We start from the raw sequence: 18407 nt of genomic DNA on the forward strand, positions 1-18407 counted from the left end.
TCTTGGCCTGTTCTCTATTACTTGCCAGCCTCTCTCTGGTAAACAAAACTAAACAGCAGAGAAGCTGAGGACAAGGTGATTTAGTGATTGGTGGTGGCTTCATTGTGAAATCTCCATTGTGTGAAAGAAGGAATTGGTGATTGGGAGCCCAGACCATGTCAGTTCATCAAAACAAGACAGAAGACATGAGTCCAGAAAGAGACCAGTATGGGACAACCAAAAGGAAAGAGAGATAAATTGCTATGGGGTCATCAGAATGAAGCATGGTCAATTGAGAGTTACCCATAAGCTAAGGAGAAACAGCCTTCCAGCTGGGTCAAAGGGTGAATTTATTTTTAAGTGACTCATCCTCCTGGAATTGCCAAGAAAACAGAAACAAGGCACTTAAGACTATGAAAGCATGTGGAAGAAGCCCATAAAAGTGAAAGCTACCCCCAAAAATCTCTTCAGTGTTTGAAGGGGATAGAAATGGAAGCAGAGACTGTACATTCTTTCTATTAACTCAGTCCACCAAGCTAACAGAAAACACTGCCAATTCTGTAAACAGGTCAGTGGGATTACAGGAAACCTTATATGGTATAGGTCAGGTTAGGCATAAACATAGGATTAAGACTTTGTTAAAACTTAGAGGCTACAAATAAAGGGAACATTAGGACAGGGACTATAGGCATGTTGGTGCACTTATGCACATCCCTTAAAGACCTCTTAGGAATGGGGTGAAGTCAACAGTAGACAGTCTAAGGTGAAAGTTTTTGGGGTTTGGGGAAGAAACCACAGAGTCAGGTAGATTATTCCAAGCATTGACCATTCTGTTGCTGAAGTCGCGCTTCCTGCAATTGAGTTTGATGCGATTTACCTTGAGTTTGTATCTATTGTGTGCTCATGTATTGTTGTGGTTGAAATTGAAGTAGTCATTGATGGGTAGGACATTGCAATAGATAATTTTATGTACTACGCTTAGGTCGGACCTAAGGCGGTGTAGTTTTAAGTTGTCTAAACCTAAAATTTCAAGTCTGGTGGCATAAGATAGTCTGTTATGAGTAGAGGAGTGGACAACTCTCCTCGTGTAATATCTCTGGACTCTCTCTATTGTGTTAATGTCAGATATGCAATGAGTTCCAGACAGAAGGGCTGTATTCGAGAACTGGTCTAGCAAATGTTTTGCATGCTCTAGTTAGTAGTACAATATTACTGGAAAAAGCTATGCAGGATTAGGTTAACAACTCTTAATACCTTTTGGCTATGTTGTTACACTGGGCTCTAGCACTTAGATCATTATCTGTTTTAATACTTTTAATATTTAGGTCCTTTTAGGGGTGGGATGGATCTTGAGTTTGTTTGTTGTTTACAAAATTCTCTGAGAAGCACAAAGCCGAAGACACAAGCCTGAAGATGACGAATGAGATTTCATCGAAACGTCGCCAAGACACTTCCAATTTTACGCGGGAGAAAACCCGAATAACCAAAGATCCACATACAAATACCTGCGAAAACCTCAGAAAACATACACACACACACACACACACACACACACACACACACACACGGTGGAGTCTGGGTAACTGAATGGAGCTGAGTGTTTACTGGCCAGATGCCCTTCCTGTTGCCAATGAGGATACATATATATACATATACATACGTACGTATGTATATGTATATATTGTGTACCTTTGAGATACCTGTCCAAATTTTAAACGGTTGAAGGAAATGACAGCAAATTGTAAATTGTCCATACAAATTCTGTCAAGCTTTAGAGGATGAAAGGGTTGCAGATCATGCTATTATGCTGACACTTACAGCAGGATTGAAGGATACCTTGGAAACAGCTGTCAAGATGGCTTTAGGGATTCTCATTTTTTTCTCACTGTCAGAACCATCAAACTTGCATCACACTTTGTGAATTTTATACATTCTTGCTCGGCCAAACTCCTTCATTTCCTTTAACCCATTCACCCCATAGGAATGTTGCTTGTAAACTACTTTGAACTCTATATGTAATAAAACACACTATATCACTGTATCGTTCTATAGAGCTTGTTAGAATTTTCTCCGTTGTTCTGTTAGAACCCTAGCTCATTTGTACATGATCTGAGTTTTACAATTGAGCAAATGGAGAGTAATATTTGCAAAAGACTTCACATTACTCATATCATTTTAAATATTCTATGGAGAATTCTTCTATGGAGAATTTTAGTATGATCATTACATGGTTACTGAATATGCAACAAAACTCCAAATGATTTTAGTGTATGCAAATGTAAACTGGAAATATAACTTTATAGTTGATTGCCTGGATCCCACTGGACTCTACGATAAAGTTTACTGGTTACAGTTTTGCAATCTTGCTGGAATATCCCACCTATTCTGGCTTTCTTGGATCCTCCTGCTGCATAACGCTATCAGTTTCTTTTCTCAAGTATTTGCTCTACATGCAGACCTTTTATGATCACAGCATTCTAGAATCTCGACTATTTGGCAAATACTTGTTCTTCGTTTTCTTGGTGGCTATTTTGAGGCAACTTGGAGGAAGGCCGAGGTTTCAGACGGCCCTATGATCCAGGCCTACATATTCCTAGAGTAAAGAGCCTCATGCTGGGTACATCTAGCCTGTGCTTGAGCCAGCTTCAATGCATTTTTCTTTTTCACCGCTTTCCATATTTCTGATGTATTCCAGTGACATTTGGTAGAGTGGTGCGGTGGCCTACAGGTGGAGCTCTCACCTAACAATCAGGAGGCTGTGAGTTTAATCCTAGGTAGAGGCAGGTAGTTCTCTCTCTGGGAAGAAAGAGAATGTATCTGCTGAACAAAACTCTGCATTGGCAACAGGAAGGGCATCCGGCCATTAAAACGTTCTGCTAGCTCCATATAGTTGCCCAGATTCCACCCCGCAAGGGATTATGGGGTTATTAAATGGAGATGATGATGATTCCAGTGACATTTGGCTTCTAGTATGATTTAGATTCTGTCAAAATGCATATTGGCCTGTTATCCAGCTTTTTTCCTTTCAGTATATACTCTGGAAACTCTGGTCATGAACGCTTCTGACCATGACCAAATGGGGTTCCGACCAAAAAATCCACAACATTTTTGAATTGGGTCACGATTGAAAAATCGGGTGGTGATCACACATGGCCATGGTCGATTCCTTTTCTGCACCGATTTCCCCTTCTGTGCCATTTTTTTTTGTAGGCTCATGCGCAGTCAGTGTTGCTTCTGGTCGCGACCAAATCGGGTTGCGACCGAAGTTACAGAACAAATTACGGTCATGACCCAAGTTTCCACTGTACGTGGTAACTTTTATACTAACTTATATCTTTAGGATACATATGAATTCTTGTACCTGTATTTCTTTTTTCTTTTCCATTATAAAGGTGGAAAATAAAACTTTGTGGTGTCTTCTTCAGATGAAAACATCCCATTTCTAGGAATGGATTTTCCCTGTGACTATAATTATATGAATTCTAAGTATTATTAACTTTGACTTGATCAGGACTAACAGAGAAAAGGTGGAAAATAAAATTTGTGGTGTCTTCTTCAGATGAAAACATCCCATTTCTAGGAATGGATTTTTCCTGTGACTATAATTACACTAATTCTATCTCCAAGGGTTTTTTACAGGATTTTTACATCACAGGAACTAGAGGAAAAGCTATATTGGGCCTAATTCTTACTAACACAGAAGAAGTGATAGAGGAGGTTGAAATTGCCAGGAACTTTGGGGGAGAATGGAATTGGAATTGAATATAATGCAAACACAAACAATAGAGCACAGTCAATATCTTAGGCTGATTTTAACAAACTTAGAGACAGCTTGGGAAGGAATCCATGGATGAAAATCTTAAAGGGGAAAACAACTCAAGAAGCATGTGAAAGTCTAAAAAATTACAAAAGCCCAGTCCAGCTTTATATAACTGAAAAAGAAAAACAAGAAATCCAAGAAGAAACAGGATGTGTACACCTGGAACTCATTGATATATTAAAAGACAAAAAGGATAAGTACAAAAAATGGAAAGAGGGACACATAACTAAAACAAAATACCAACAAATAGCCTGCACTTGGAAAGAAGTCAGGAAAACAATAGTGAATAAATTGCAAACAGTAGCAAACATGTATAAAGGGCCAGAGCTTTGATCCTGCTGGCATAACTACTACAGTATCTTGCCTTTGTTGACATCCATCCCCAACTTTGATATGCTGAAACATTCAATTTATAAAAAGACTTCACCTAACATAGGCTTTCTATCAGTGGTGGGATTCGATTTTTTTTTCTAGCGTTTCTGTGGGCGTGAATTGGTGGGCATGGCAGGGGAAGGATACTATAAAATCTCCAGTCAGAGGTGGTATTTGCCGGTTCTCTGAACTACTCAAAATTTCCGCTACCAGTTCTCCAGAACTGGTCAGACCCTGCTGAATACCACCTCTGCTTTCTATCCTGAAAACTCTTTTCTTATTAATCTCCTGGGCCATTCAACTGTTCAGACAGCAATATGACTCTTGTTTATTGTTTACCATGAATACTTGGTCTGGAAGAATGGTTCCAACACACTTCCAAGCAGTGTGCATCTCTCTCTGGATTGGCAGTATATTTTTGTCTTTGCCTTATTAAGGTTTTGGTGGCCAACTATTACTGCCACTACCCCATCTTGGAAAAAAAATCACCCAGATTCAAAACAGGTTAGCATTTGAATGAGATACTTCCAAAAAAGTCCCAGACTGGGAAGTAAAAAAAAATTAAAAATCCAGAAATTGAGCAATGACAAACGACTACAAAATGGTTGGCAAGCCGGCTACATGGATGAAATCATTAGTTGAGGTTGTCTTCATTCTTTAAAGCTCTATTAATATGTTTGTTGATGACAAACGTAATTAAAGATTTTAGAAACCGCAACTAAATTCAGATTGAATGCTTTGATTTAATAATCACACATTCTCTGTTTCTTTTACATACACATTTATATAGTTAGGGGTTTTTTTCCCTATAGAGGTTAAAATTCAAATTCTTTTTAACCATTTAATTGTTATGTGCCTCAAGGAACTATGATACAGTGTTAGCTTCAGGGATTGGTGTCATTTAACTCCATGTGTTTTCCTTGAAGCAGAGATACTATTTAATCAGATTAAACGTTTTTGACAGAACTGACAGCAAAACCCAGAAATCCAAATGATTTAAATGCCCCAGAAACTGTATTTGCTTAAGCAGTACCTTCCAAAAAATGTGCACATGAACTATCACTTTAAGGTATTCAAATGTTTTAAGGTAGTCAACAATAGAAAATGGTTTTATAAGGCAGGATTTTCCTTCTGCTGTGTTTCTTACAAGTTATTCATTTTCTTTAAAATTGGACAAATAATCTCAATAAAGACAAAACTATATTATTAGAGTGCCAGAATTGCGAATAACCAATAGAACAATTAATTATCTATTTAAATTGCTAACATCCATTAGCTGTTTAACTCAACAGTTTCACACTTTCCTGTACTTAACCAAGTTTGGAAGATGTTTACAGATCAAAATTCAAATGCATATCATTATTGGAGGATGACATCTCTAAGATAAACAAATGATAAGCTAACTTTTTAATTTTGAAAATGACAATCCTTTTTCAAAAAATTGTTATCTTTTTATACAAAAGACAAATTTATACAAAATACTGTATTAATTTGTTCTGCCAAGTTTGAAATCCTTCATATAAATCATGGTTGATTTGGGCTGGATTAAATGAAGCTTGTCTGGGCTGCATTAAATGAAGAGTCATTGCCTTGGGCCACATTTAAAAAATCTAATATAGTTAATGTATATAAATAATAAACTTCCATTACTATTATTATTATTACTATTATTATTATCATCATCATCTTGTGGGGCTGCATTGCTAGCTGCCCAGGGTGGCATGTGCCCACAGGCCACAGGTTGAACATGCCTGGTATAAATTAAGCTCACCATATAAAAATTACTGCAGATGTACCTCATTTTAAGAACAGTATAATGGACATTTTGAACTTGAGCCATCCATATTTTTACCAGGCAAATGTTTAAAATATCCTTTTTACTCCATACGTTGAAGTCTTCCAATATCCTGATTATTTTTTTTACAATGTGCACAATAACATAATTAATCTGGCCCATTTCACGATTCAAGAGATGAATGATATCCAGATCCCTTTCATGATTACTACTGCTAAGCCAGATCTTCCTCATCCCCATAATTGATTATCAATGGTGATTTCATTTTCTGAAGGGCTTAAATGAGTGTTTCTCAACTTCACCTGGTTAGGAATTCTTGGAGTTGAAGTCCACACATCTGAAAGTGGCCACAGTTGAGAAACTGGCTTAAAACTTCTTCCCACTCTTGAGTGAGCAGATGGACCACTATGTGTCTGGAGGATTATTTTATAGTTTCCTTGAATTATTATTAATAATTATAGGCAATTATTAAATTGCCTGACTATTGCAGATGGAATGGAAGTTACTGCGTTTCGACTGCAAATAGATCTTTGACCACAGTTATTACATTTGCTAAAAACAGTAAAAACCCTGCCATCTTCATGAGTTTAGAATTCTAGTCTCATTTCCAGGCAGTGTTTATTTCAAAAAATGCAGTCATGCATGAGAGTCTTATAGAGATTTCTGTGCATCTATATAAATATATATTACCACCTGGAAGGGCAGCCTATCAAGATGATGATTAGTCACTATGTTAAGGGTTATTTTCAGAAGAATATTCTAGTCCTATTTTTTGTTAACTTACAATTACACTCCTTACAAGCCTGGTAAAAATTCACAGGCAGCTCATAATACTTATCATCAACTTTCCCCTTTGATCATAATCATGACGGTTCAAATTATTGTTATATTCAGAATATATTTTTCTCTGGTGCAGCTTGAATGCAAGCTGTACTTATTTTTTGTCATCTCTTATTATTTCATTGCCATCATTTTGTCATTTGCTAATTGGTACCTTTCAAAAGCCTGGAGGTACAAAGAAGCCTCAATCATTTGGACCTCCCACACTCACATCTCTATGTTCTTAAAGTCCACCACATCAATTTTCCTATAAGCCAGTTCTTTCAAGCATCCACAATTGAAGCATAATCTCACAGACAACTGGGATTGTCCCACAAATGACCTGATACTCCTTTGCTGTTTGCTAAATTAATAGCTGAGGTCAGTATACCTTTCTGAAATTTCACGTCTCATCATATATTTTATGGGAGATACGCTCTTTGTCTAGATTCCTTTGATGAGACCCGTCCAGTATAATTGAATCTCTGGCTTAGCTCTCATCTTCCTCAGACCACATAAGCCCCACAACCACACCAAGATAGTGTATTATTGCTATTGTTATTATTATTATTATTATTATTATTATTGTTATTGTTATTGTTATTGTTATTGTTATTATTATTATTATTATTATTATTAATTTGTAGCCCACCTTTATTATATTTACAAATAATTCAAGGCAGCAAGCATATCCAACATACTTTCCTTCTCCCATTTTTGCCCACAACAACCCTGTGAGATGGGTTGGCCCGAGAGAGAATGCCTGACCCAAAGTCACCCAGCTGGCTTTCATAGATAAGGTGGGACTTGTGTTCACAATTTTCCACTTTCTGGTCTGGTGCTTTAACCACTAGATCAGAGTCTCCAAACTTGGCAACCTTAAGACTTGTGGACTTCAACTCCCAGAATTCTCCAGTCAGAACAGCTGCGCTAGACCAAACTGGCTCTCTTTTGAAACAAAAATGTTGGCCCAAATCCAGAAAAACTGTACATAATTATCCCGGTGTTATCTTTTAGCAGTTTAGGACCAGCTTTCTTTCTAATTAACTGCCTCCCCCTTTTCCTTAAGAAATTATTAAATTAGCATGTCAGATATGTCTTGGAAATCAGATTTACAATCCAGACAGAGGATAGTTACTAAATTAGAACTAAAGTTTTCCAGACCAACCATACAAATACACGAAAGGTGATATTGAAGTTTCCTGGTGTCAGGACCAAACTACTTTGAGACTTTTGACATATTTCGAAGATACTTTATCCATATCCAAAATTCAGTTAAATTCTCAAAATGATATATAGACGGCCAAAGAAACGAAGTACTCCACAAATTTCATGGTTTTGTTTTCCCCATTTCATGGCACTGTGATGAAACTAATATTTTATACAGGGGGAAAGTAAAATCAGTGTAAGATGTTGAAATTCTGTTAAAACCCATGTTAGAATTCATTGTGAAATGCCCCATGCTCATTGTAATGTCACATCATCAAATAATGTAAAGTGTCTGCTAATGTTTGGTATGGATTCACCGCTTTCTCAGACACATTTATTATGGAAACTAGTGGAAAACACTATTTTGCATGGGGAAATCACTTTGTTTCAAGACTTTAAATCAAGCACGTTCAAATTCTGCAATACCATAACTTTCTGATATAATAAATTGTACAACCTCCCTGTATGAATGAAATTAATGAACTCATTGAGATTTGGGTTGGTCAAGAAGTGTGCCACAAACTAAAAGATATACAACTCTGATTTTTTTTCCTGATAAGTTTACTTTTACCTGCATTACTAGTAATTTGGACAGCTTACATCTTTCTCTCACGACTCAACCTGAATTTCTATTTTGAAAGGCTAGAAATGTAAATTAATGGATTAAGATATTGAATGTCATGAACTCTTACATACAGTTACTCTGAGTCAAGAGATATGCTAATACACACCATGTAGGAAATGCCTAATTGGCTGGAAAACATCTGCTGATCCCAATGATGCTGCTATTAGTGGCTGACCCACAGGTTTAGCACCATTTGTGGTTATTTTCCCATTGCAGGTGTACCTAGGCAAAATGCCAGCGTGCTTTGGCAATGGTCTCACTTTGCTGTGTAAATCTGGTTAGCTTTAAATAAGCACTATGACCCCCTCTAAGTTGCTCCCAACAGATCACCAAAAGTCTAAAAACTCAGATTTTAAAATACACTGAGAAATTTCCCATCAGTCTTCTAATAACATTGATACTGTATGTCTTAAGGTTAATTCATATTCTTCAGGAACTGGAGACTTACCATTAGAGCGATGAATACAGGTGTGTTGGTTATCGCTTAGGAAAAACCCTTCTTTGCATTGGCATTCATAGCTTCCCATAGTATTGACACAAATCTGTTGGCAGCCACCATTGTTATCCAAACACTCATCAACATCTAGAGACATAAAATTTAATATAAGCTATTAATGCTCAGAATACAATAAGAAGCCACAAATTCTTCATTCCAATTCAGACGCAAACATATGGTCTCATCAACCATCATTTAAGAAATTATAATTTATTGGGTTGAGCATCAATTTTGTACCTATGTGCTCCTTTCCTTCACATTTCACAGTGTAAAACTCACAGCCATAAATCATAGTTTGGCTGATCTCAAAAAGTTAAGCAAAGTTGGATGGGACACCTCCTAAGAATCCTAGGGCACTAGACTAGATTGGAAAATAAAAGTAACACAAACAAAGAAGGTAATACAAATTTCTTGTATGTGTTGCCAAGAAAACTACTGTCATGTTTTAGGACAATGTTTCTTAGCCTTGGCGACCTGAAAATGTGTGCACTTCAATTCCCAGAATGGCTGGCTGGGGATTTTAAGAGATGAAGTCTACACATCTTCATATTACCAAGGTTAAGAAGCACCATTCCAGACATTTGTTAGCCAGTATAAGTACAGTGACAGCATTTCCTAAACTAATCTTCTAACTGAGGGTCGTCAAACTCACACTGTCACAGCAGCATTGCGTGACGTATCACAATTCCCCCCCTTCGCTAAACCGGGCGTGGCCAGCACTCATCTAGCTCGCGGGCTGCAAGTTTGACACCCCTGTTCTAACTGAATGTATTGTGTTTTCCATACGTTGTCGTCAGTGACTGTATTTTTTAAAAAATCATCCTAAATAAATTTTTCACAACAAAACACAGGTAATCCTCGATTTATGACCCCAATTAAGCCCAACATTTCTATTGTTAAATGAGACATTTGTTAAATGAGTTTTGGCCCATTTTACAATTTCCTTGCCACAGTTGTTAAGGGAATCACCGCAGAGGATAAGTTAGCACCTCTTGCTTAAGTTGAATCTGGCTTCCCCATTGATTCTGCTTGTCAGGTGGTCACAAAAGGGGGTCACATGATGTTGGGACACAGCAACGGTCATAAGTATGAGGTAGTTGCCAAGCGTCTGAATTTTGATCACATGATCATGGTCACTAAATGAACTCTTGTGAGTCAAGAGCTACCTGCATGAAACCTAGAACTGACAAAAAAAAGATCCTTTGGCCGAAATTAGTTGTATTAAATATCAATCTCTTCTCAAGCAATGCTTAATCCCAACCTGGATTTAATAATGGGTAAATTTGGTTTTCAGTGTGGTATTTTTCATTTATATGCCTTGGAATATATTTCTGAAAGGAAGTTTCCTTTGTGCCTTAAAAATAACACCTGACTGCTTATCAAGTGCCAAGAGCACTGCACTTGTTCAGATGCAATTATCTGCCATCAGTATCATTGGGTACTCATTTTTTTCCAATCCTAGCTCCAGGATTTCAAATTTGAGTGATTTAAAGCTCAGTTAATGGGACTCTTTGTTGAAGCAAATTGTTTTCAGAATCATTCAAAGCCTGGCTAAAAAGAATAGGCATGGTTCCACCACTTTAGTAATCAATAATATATGGAAGTATACTTTTAAAGGTATTGAAACAGTCCTATGCAATAAAAAAAATCTTTAATCTTTCCGTTCTGCAGAATAAAAAGGCAGCTTAGGCTACTTTGCTTACCTTATTCCTAGCGGGTTTTTTTTAATAACAACAATATCTCTTACTCTACATACTTAAAAATAAAATAAATACAAAATGGTTCATGGGGAGTCATATTGTACGTTATGATTCTTGATTCTTAACAAATGTATCTTTTCTTTATGTATACTGAGAGTATTTACACCAAGACAAATTCCCTGTGTGTCCAATCACACGTGGCCAATAAAGTATTCTAATCTATTCTATATGATAGAATTAAATACCTTCCCTATCCACTTTGTCAAGTCATAAGGAATCAAAATCTGAACAAGTAATTTGAATCAAAAACATAGTATCACAAAGCAAAATTAAGTTTAAAAAAAACTGAGACTGTAATGGCATATTTAAAATCACCCCAAAGTTGGAAAGAAATAATAGCCTGCCTAACAAAAAGATACACATGAGAAACAGAAACTAGGAAGTCATTTTTCCTTCCATATTCCCATTTGCTCTCACTTGGAAGTGGAATGTAAAGGATTTCCAAGCTGAACAAATTTATATGGTTGAGGATTGTATTTTAGACATTGATTTATTATATATCATCTAGCTGGTGTTGTTTCTTAGCACTACTGTGTTTTCTTGAAAATAAGACGTCTTATATTATTTTTTGCTCCAAAATACGCATTAGAACTTATTTTCCAGTTAGGTCTTATTTTGGGGGGAATACAGCACTAAATGCATCAGTCTGGCTGGTGATCTTAACTGGGACTTATTTTTGGAGTAGGGCTTATATTATGAGCATCCTGAAAAATCATGCTAGGACTTATTTTCTAGTTGGGCCTTATTTTGGGGAAAACAGTGTTAGAGCCTTTCAGGACTGATCAATCCCCAGAATGGTCCTTCAGGTCCTCCAAAGGACCCATCACCATTGTGAATCCATCCACCTTGTAGCTGGTTGTCCTGAAATAGTACATTTCATATTTATGCAAGTTGTACACATTCTATAAAACCCTGTGCTTTTGTATACTACTTGCATAAGTATGAAATATACATTAGAAAAAGTGGAAGGAAAGAGAAGAGCTATGTTTTCATATAACGTGTATGACTTGCATAAATATAAAAATTTGAGCCTGGTCATTTCAGCTTTGGGTAAATACTTAGGATTGATTTCTACTAAAATCCATTTGTTTGTTTTCTGGTTCATGATAGAATATAACACGTTCTATTCTTTCTATCTTTCACCTTTTTTTAAAAACCAACTTGAATGTCCGGCATTTCACTTTCCTTGTAAAGTTCTAAAGAATCTAATCTTTGTTGAAAGATCTTAAGCATTTGTGCTAACGTGTAAACTTAAGGATATTGTGTAATAATTTGCACCTACTCCTTGGTATGTAGACTGACCTCTTTCAAATTATTGGCCACAACTCTGAGAGGCAAGCCGTTCCAGTGATTAATTGTTCCCACTGTAAGGAAATTCTTATTTCTAGCTGGGATCTCCCTCTGACTAGCTTCCACCCATTCCTTCTTGTCCTGCCCACAGGTGCTTTGAAAAATAAATTTATGTCCTCTTCCCTGTGACAAGTATTGGAAGACTGCTATCATGTCTCCCCAAATCCTTCTCTTCATTAGGCTAGATATACCTAGTTCCCTTAGCTGTTAATCATATGATTTAGCCTCCAGACCCCTTATCATTTTTGTTGCTCTTTTCTGAACTCTTTCTCAGACCTCAGCACTTTTTTTTTTTTTTTGCATCAGGGTAAGCAGAATTAGATGCACTATTCCAAATGTGGTCTCACTAGTGCAAAACAGAGTGGTGCTATCACTTCTCACGATCTTGCTACCCCTTGGTTGATGCAGCCTAGACTGTTTTGGCTTTTTTGACAGCTGCAGCCCACTGCTGACTCATACTTAAAAAGGCCCTCCTTGTCATATGTATCTGATATTCAAGGAGCATGGAAAGGTCCAGAAGCGTCTTCAAATTGTCCAACCAGTATTATTTTAGAGGGAATATCATCCTTGTTCTGAAGAGTCTGTTTACATAACTCAATTGTGGAACATTTTGTAGGACCAGATGTCACCATTCTGAGAAGACTTCTTGTGATCAGTTGTAAAAAAGAAGAAAGCTAAACATCATTGCCACAGTGATGAACTATCCCAAAATATGACCAAACAGGAGACCTGAGAAATCTCAAGGGCCGATATTTCGGTGGAGAATAACGTTCCCCTTTCTTGCCACCAGAATTTTAGAGTTACATGTAATTTATAGCAGTGCATTCCCAAGTCATTCATTACTCAGATTAATCCAAAGTTTTATGGTAATGAACATTATTGGTGCATCTAATAGAAGCAATTAGAATTCTATCCCTTTCTCCAGTTTCAAAGAAAGCTATTGACCAATGCTCTCAGCACAACTTCTTTTCCAAATCTATCCTGGATTAAGTAATACATTTCATTCAATAAAGCCCAGAGTTCAAGCCCCTTACAAAAGCTCTCAAACAAAAAAGGAATATCCTCATCACTTCAGAGTAGGCAGATTTATTGCAACGGGAAAGGGCTCAGGTTACATTATCTTGGAAACTGGATATGTTGCCATTGGTGAGTATGTTAAGTCAAGGTCTCCCTGTTGCCTTTGATCCTTTCTTATACTGAATCTTGGTTTAATGGAGAGTCTCTGTGTTTAAAACCACAAAAACTCCAGCTATTCTTGTTCTGTGATACTTGAAGAAAATGTCTGTTTTCATTCCCAGTTATAAAATTCCATCACAATAAGGCAGAATTGCCACTTCTTATTCCATGACATTCTTTAGAAAAAAGTTGTTGGGCAACAATCAGTCCTTATCTAGTGTGGAAAGTCCTTTTCTTTCTAGATATATTTTTATTCATAAGTAGTTCTGTTGCAGCAAACTTTTCAAGAACCCTGAAGGAAACATTTGGCTCTTTACCATTTGACTAGTTTGCTTTTGCAGCTTTTATTGATGGACAAGATTACCACAAAAATATACAAATCCAGTAATTGAACCAGATCAAATGCGACCAATGGGAATTCCTTCTTCAGCTACTTTACTACCTGCTTTCAAGGTCCACTTGAGAAATGAAGGGATGTTATCAGTGAAATATTTTGCATGTTTCATCACAGGGGTTGCTGAGAATTCCTCCTCTTTGGAATGTAGCAGGTCTCTGACAGTTGGCAGCAATGCCACCGCTGCCATCTTGGCCACAAAATAGGCCTTAAAATAGATCCTTGCTCATTTTCAATTTGATTTGACATTCCTATGTCTATCTTCTTGTCTTCAGCTCTTCAGGAAGAAAGTAACCTTAACTTTGCACAAGAAGAGGGATAAGTAATGACCTGGGCCATAAAGTGTTTGAGATATCTAATTCAAATGGACACTTCTACTCACAGACCAATTTCATTCCAGTAAATCCAGGTTAGAAGCATGCCATATTATTGGGGGAGCCATATATTCATGCTGATAAGGTTTGTTGGCTTTGAGGGCAATCATAAACTTGACCTGAACATTTGCAGGAATTCAATATAATCCAGAAGAACAACTCAAAACTACTGGGAAGAGAGAAATGGTGCCTTAGGAGATTCCAATTTTTCTTATTCCTAGGTAAAGACTTCCTCAACTCAACCTTGGCTCTAGGTGGTCATTTAATTTTCTCGGCAACAATATGAAAGTGGTTCAGCAGTATTCTCTTCCTGATTGTCTTTTTAATTTCCAAATCTAGCCCTGGGATTTTCTTGTGTTTTCCCATCAAATATTGACCAAGTATGACCTTGCTTGGTTTTTCATTTAAATCAACCAAAAGTTGCTTAAGTGCAGCTACAGGTTGTGAACTGAAGGTGGTTTACTGCATTTTTTTCAGTCCTTTTACGAAAACCTAATAAGTGAACTTTGAGTTGCAGCAGATGTTACGAGATAGAGTAATTCAAAAAATGGTAGGACTATTCCAGAATGAAGAACATATTTAATATCCTTTTCATAGAGACTCTGATTAGCTGGGACTTCTTTTGTTGCCCTGCACAGAAGAATGGGAGCTGGAAAGCAGGTTAGTGGGGTGGGGAGGGAATGGAGATTTTGCAATATTTTTCCCCCGGGAGTGGGGAGGGAATGGGAATTTCACAGTATCTTTCCTCTGCCATGCCCACCAAGCCATGCCCACAGAACCGGTAGTAATTTTTTTTGAATCCCACCACTATTTCAGTGGTTGTGTTACTGACACGCAACCCTGCTGAAGTTGGACAGGCTCCTTCTTGGCTAACCATCTGGAAAACGATTGAGACCTTGCTGTTCCCAAAGTCTAGGAGTGGGGAATTTAGGGATGAGGTAGGCCTCTTGCTCTAGTACAGTATGTTTATTTATTCCTTTGGTGCAAAGTTTATTGCAATTGCAATTTGGGATTTTTTTATTCGTTTGTTTCTAATTTGTTGTTTTTAGCACTTTTACTGGACGGAGTTTTATAAGCATCTCTAGGCTAGAGTGCCCTAGTGAATAAGTAAATAAATGAATATTTACTCTGTATACTAATAAGAAAGTACTGTAAATAAAATCCCAAACCTTATTTCACTTGTAAATAACTAATTGTTCAAAGTAAGCAACATGGCATAATGAATAAATTTTCTCTTGCATACTTGTTTCCACTTTGCACACAACGTTTATACATTTAGTGAGAGAGTTCTGCAGAATGTACTGTTCTACCATCCCACTCTGGGGAAAGTTATAGCTTTATGGCATCCTTCGCAGCTTTCCATACAGAAAACACAGGTCCATGGGCAAACCCTTTGGGGTGTCCTTCTCTCTTTAAAAGACTTCTCATGACAACTGAACTTTTGGAGGTACCTACAGCCTGTGGTAGGGATGTGGTAGCTCAGTGGCTAAGACGCTGAGCTTGTCGATCAGAAAGGTCGGCAGTTCGGCGGTTCAAATCCCTAGCACCGCATAACGAAGTGAGCTCCCGTTACTTGTCCCAGCTTCTGCCAACCTAGCAGTTCGAAAACATGTAAAAATGCAAGTAGAAAAATAGGGATCACTTTGGTGGGAAGGTAACTGTTCTGTGCGCCTTCTGTGTTTAGTCATGCTGGTCACAGGACTATGGTGACATCTTCGGATAGCGCTGGCTCTTCGGCTTTGTAATGGAGATGAGCACCACCCCCTAGAGCCAGAAATGACTAGCACATATGTGTGAGGGGAACCTTTACCTTTACCTTACAGCCTATGGTAAAAGGATCAGTGAAAGATCTGTATCAGCTTGGGACCAGGAGCGAGTTGCCACTTCCAGGAAGACATGACCACTAAATATGGATTTGTCTGCTGTATTTGATGTATGCCACGGGAAATATCAGTATACCTGCAGTAAAGATTTCAGTAGAAAGCGTCCTTCATGGCCAGGGCAATTCAATGGAGCAATTTCCGCTTGCTTAATCCCACAAACTAGTTTTAAACCATTTGGATAATGATTCGACTGGTGTCCACTTCAGAACATGGGTAAGCAGAAGCCTAATTATTTTGTACTCGATTTTGAAGTTACCAAACAGAGAATGAAAGAATTGAATTCAATCCATTCTCTGCTTCAAACCACGGCAGGTTCTGGAGAAGCAGTAGCAGAACACCATGGCCATCTTTCCGTAAAAAATACATAAATACATGCCACGTCTTCAAAATACCTTCTGACCATTTGTTGCTATCTGCAACAATCCAGCCAGCCAATAAATCTGACCAATTATTAAAGAGGAAATGCCAAGCTATGATTGCTCTATTATGTTTAAAGCTCTCTTGGAGGTTATGTGGGTGAAAGGATAGCATGCCATCGCTGCACATTGCTGTGCAGTCAGGAAGGCATGTTTCCCATTAAAATGCTGACTTTGTTGAATGGAGATACATTCTGGGCAAAGCTTACCAGTAGCTACTATGAATAGGATGCTAAAAGTTGTCAGTGTGGGATGGTACAATAAAACCACCCCACACAAAAGTGAAAGAAGGGAAATGGCTCCTACTGCATTCACAACATAGGAGTGTGTGGGGCAGGGAGTGATCTAAGCCTCAGGAAAGTAATATGAAGCTGGCTGGTTCTCTTCTCCAGAAAAGGAGAAACTGATCTCTCCTCGTCATCCCTGTCCCCTTCACCTAGATCACTGTGTACCTAGAACCAAACAAGTATCTGCAAAGAGTTAAAACAGTTCAGATTATAAGCACCCCTTGCTCTCACTACAGCTTCTGACAAGGCAACTCCTGAAGCCATCATGTTACCATTCCCATTTAAGGAACCCGTGAATAGAATGTTAAAAGAGCTGAGGTAGATGAAGCGAGAACTTCGGCCAATGGAAAAACAGGCTGCTCCCAATTTTACAGTAGTGTGGGCCCCAACCTTTTAGACACAAGGCACCGGTTCCATGGAGAGGGGTTTTTCGGTGGAGGGGGCGTAGTTTCGTGTGCTGCCTGCATCCCATGGATGGGGCTTCACTTGTCTGTGTGGCCCAGTTTCTGGCATGCCATGGCCTGCTGGCAGTCCACAAACCGGGGCTTGGGGGGGACCCCTGCTCTACAGAGTTCCAGATAGGAAGGCTTCATTTTGTGGGTCATTTCACATGCACTGAAGCTGAGAGAGAAATGAAAAGGTTTGAGAATCACAAATTTTGAAATTGTGTATTTACTGCATGGGGTAATGGTCTTGCACTAAAATACCATACGACGACCAGTTGGGAACAAAGTATTAAACAGAAGGAAAATCAAGCAAGAAACCAATTTCATCATTTCCTCGCAAATATTTTGTGTTTATACAGCATGCAAAGCCTTCTAAAATTTGTTTAGCCTCAGTTAACAATACTCAGTGCTTTAATGTAGGGGGAGAAACTTAGTTGAGCTGTTGAGTAATATAGAGACAACAAATATCAGGAACAGAAAAATACATCTGGGGTTCTTACGACCCACATGTTGTAACCAGCTGTCCAAAGAGAGGAAAACAAAGCTAAACATCCAGAATAGAAGAAAAGGAAGCATTGCTTTCTTTAATCAGGGCAGTGATTGTGTAATCTTAAATCAATTAATGCTACAACTTGTTGACATTTCACATCTGGCAATTTCTGAAATGATTTTTTTTTTCACAAGTGTAAATCTAATTTTTCTTGATGTTTGGAGAATGATTGAACTGGTCTTTTTTAAAGAGTGGAGAAAGGCAAATAAGTAAGGTTTTCTGACTCCACTTGAAAAATACTGTCTTCCTTTCATTGTAAAATTATCCAGTTATTCATTGTGAATGATGAATGTTTCATTTTTCATGAAACTTTTTTGGTGGTTAAATTTGAAAATGTTTCTAAAGTCTATTACAATGGCAAAGGAAGTTCTTATGTTTGAAGATTTTCCAAACTAAATCTGCTGAAGTCAAAACATCTTCCAACTTGACTTTTTTAAACCACCTCTCTGTGGGAGTTCCTGCTGCCAAGGTTATGGATGGTCCCCTCTCTCCATTGATCGACTTACTTACCTTTCAGGGCTGGGCTGCTGAGGCTTCGCAGGGGTTCAGAAGGTCCTCTAGCTAAGATTCTATATAGTTCGGAGAACCCCCAAATCCCACTCCTGGTTGGCCCCACCTACCCCCACCCCTCCCCTCCCATGACCCATTTTGGATGC

At 38.0% G+C, this 18407-nt stretch overlaps 1 protein-coding gene across 5 annotated transcripts in view; it reads right to left on the minus strand.

Moving 5' to 3' along the window:
- SCUBE1 (signal peptide, CUB domain and EGF like domain containing 1) overlaps positions 1 to 18407 on the minus strand; it is a 200665-nt gene that overhangs the window by 131453 nt on the left and 50805 nt on the right. For all 5 annotated transcript variants that reach the window (XR_015743772.1, XR_015743771.1, XM_026702705.2 and 2 more), the window contains one exon: positions 9068 to 9202. Coding sequence is in view for 3 of the 5 variants with exons in the window: in XM_026702705.2 (XP_026558490.1) it covers positions 9068 to 9202 (135 nt within the window). In the remaining 2 variants the exon portion in view is untranslated. The remainder of the gene's footprint in view (positions 1 to 9067; positions 9203 to 18407) is intronic.

Source organism: Pseudonaja textilis, chromosome 5 (genome assembly GCF_049901715.1).
Source record: "Pseudonaja textilis isolate UNSWEBS1 chromosome 5, rPseTex1.2, whole genome shotgun sequence".
Lineage (NCBI taxonomy): Eukaryota > Metazoa > Chordata > Lepidosauria > Squamata > Elapidae > Pseudonaja > Pseudonaja textilis.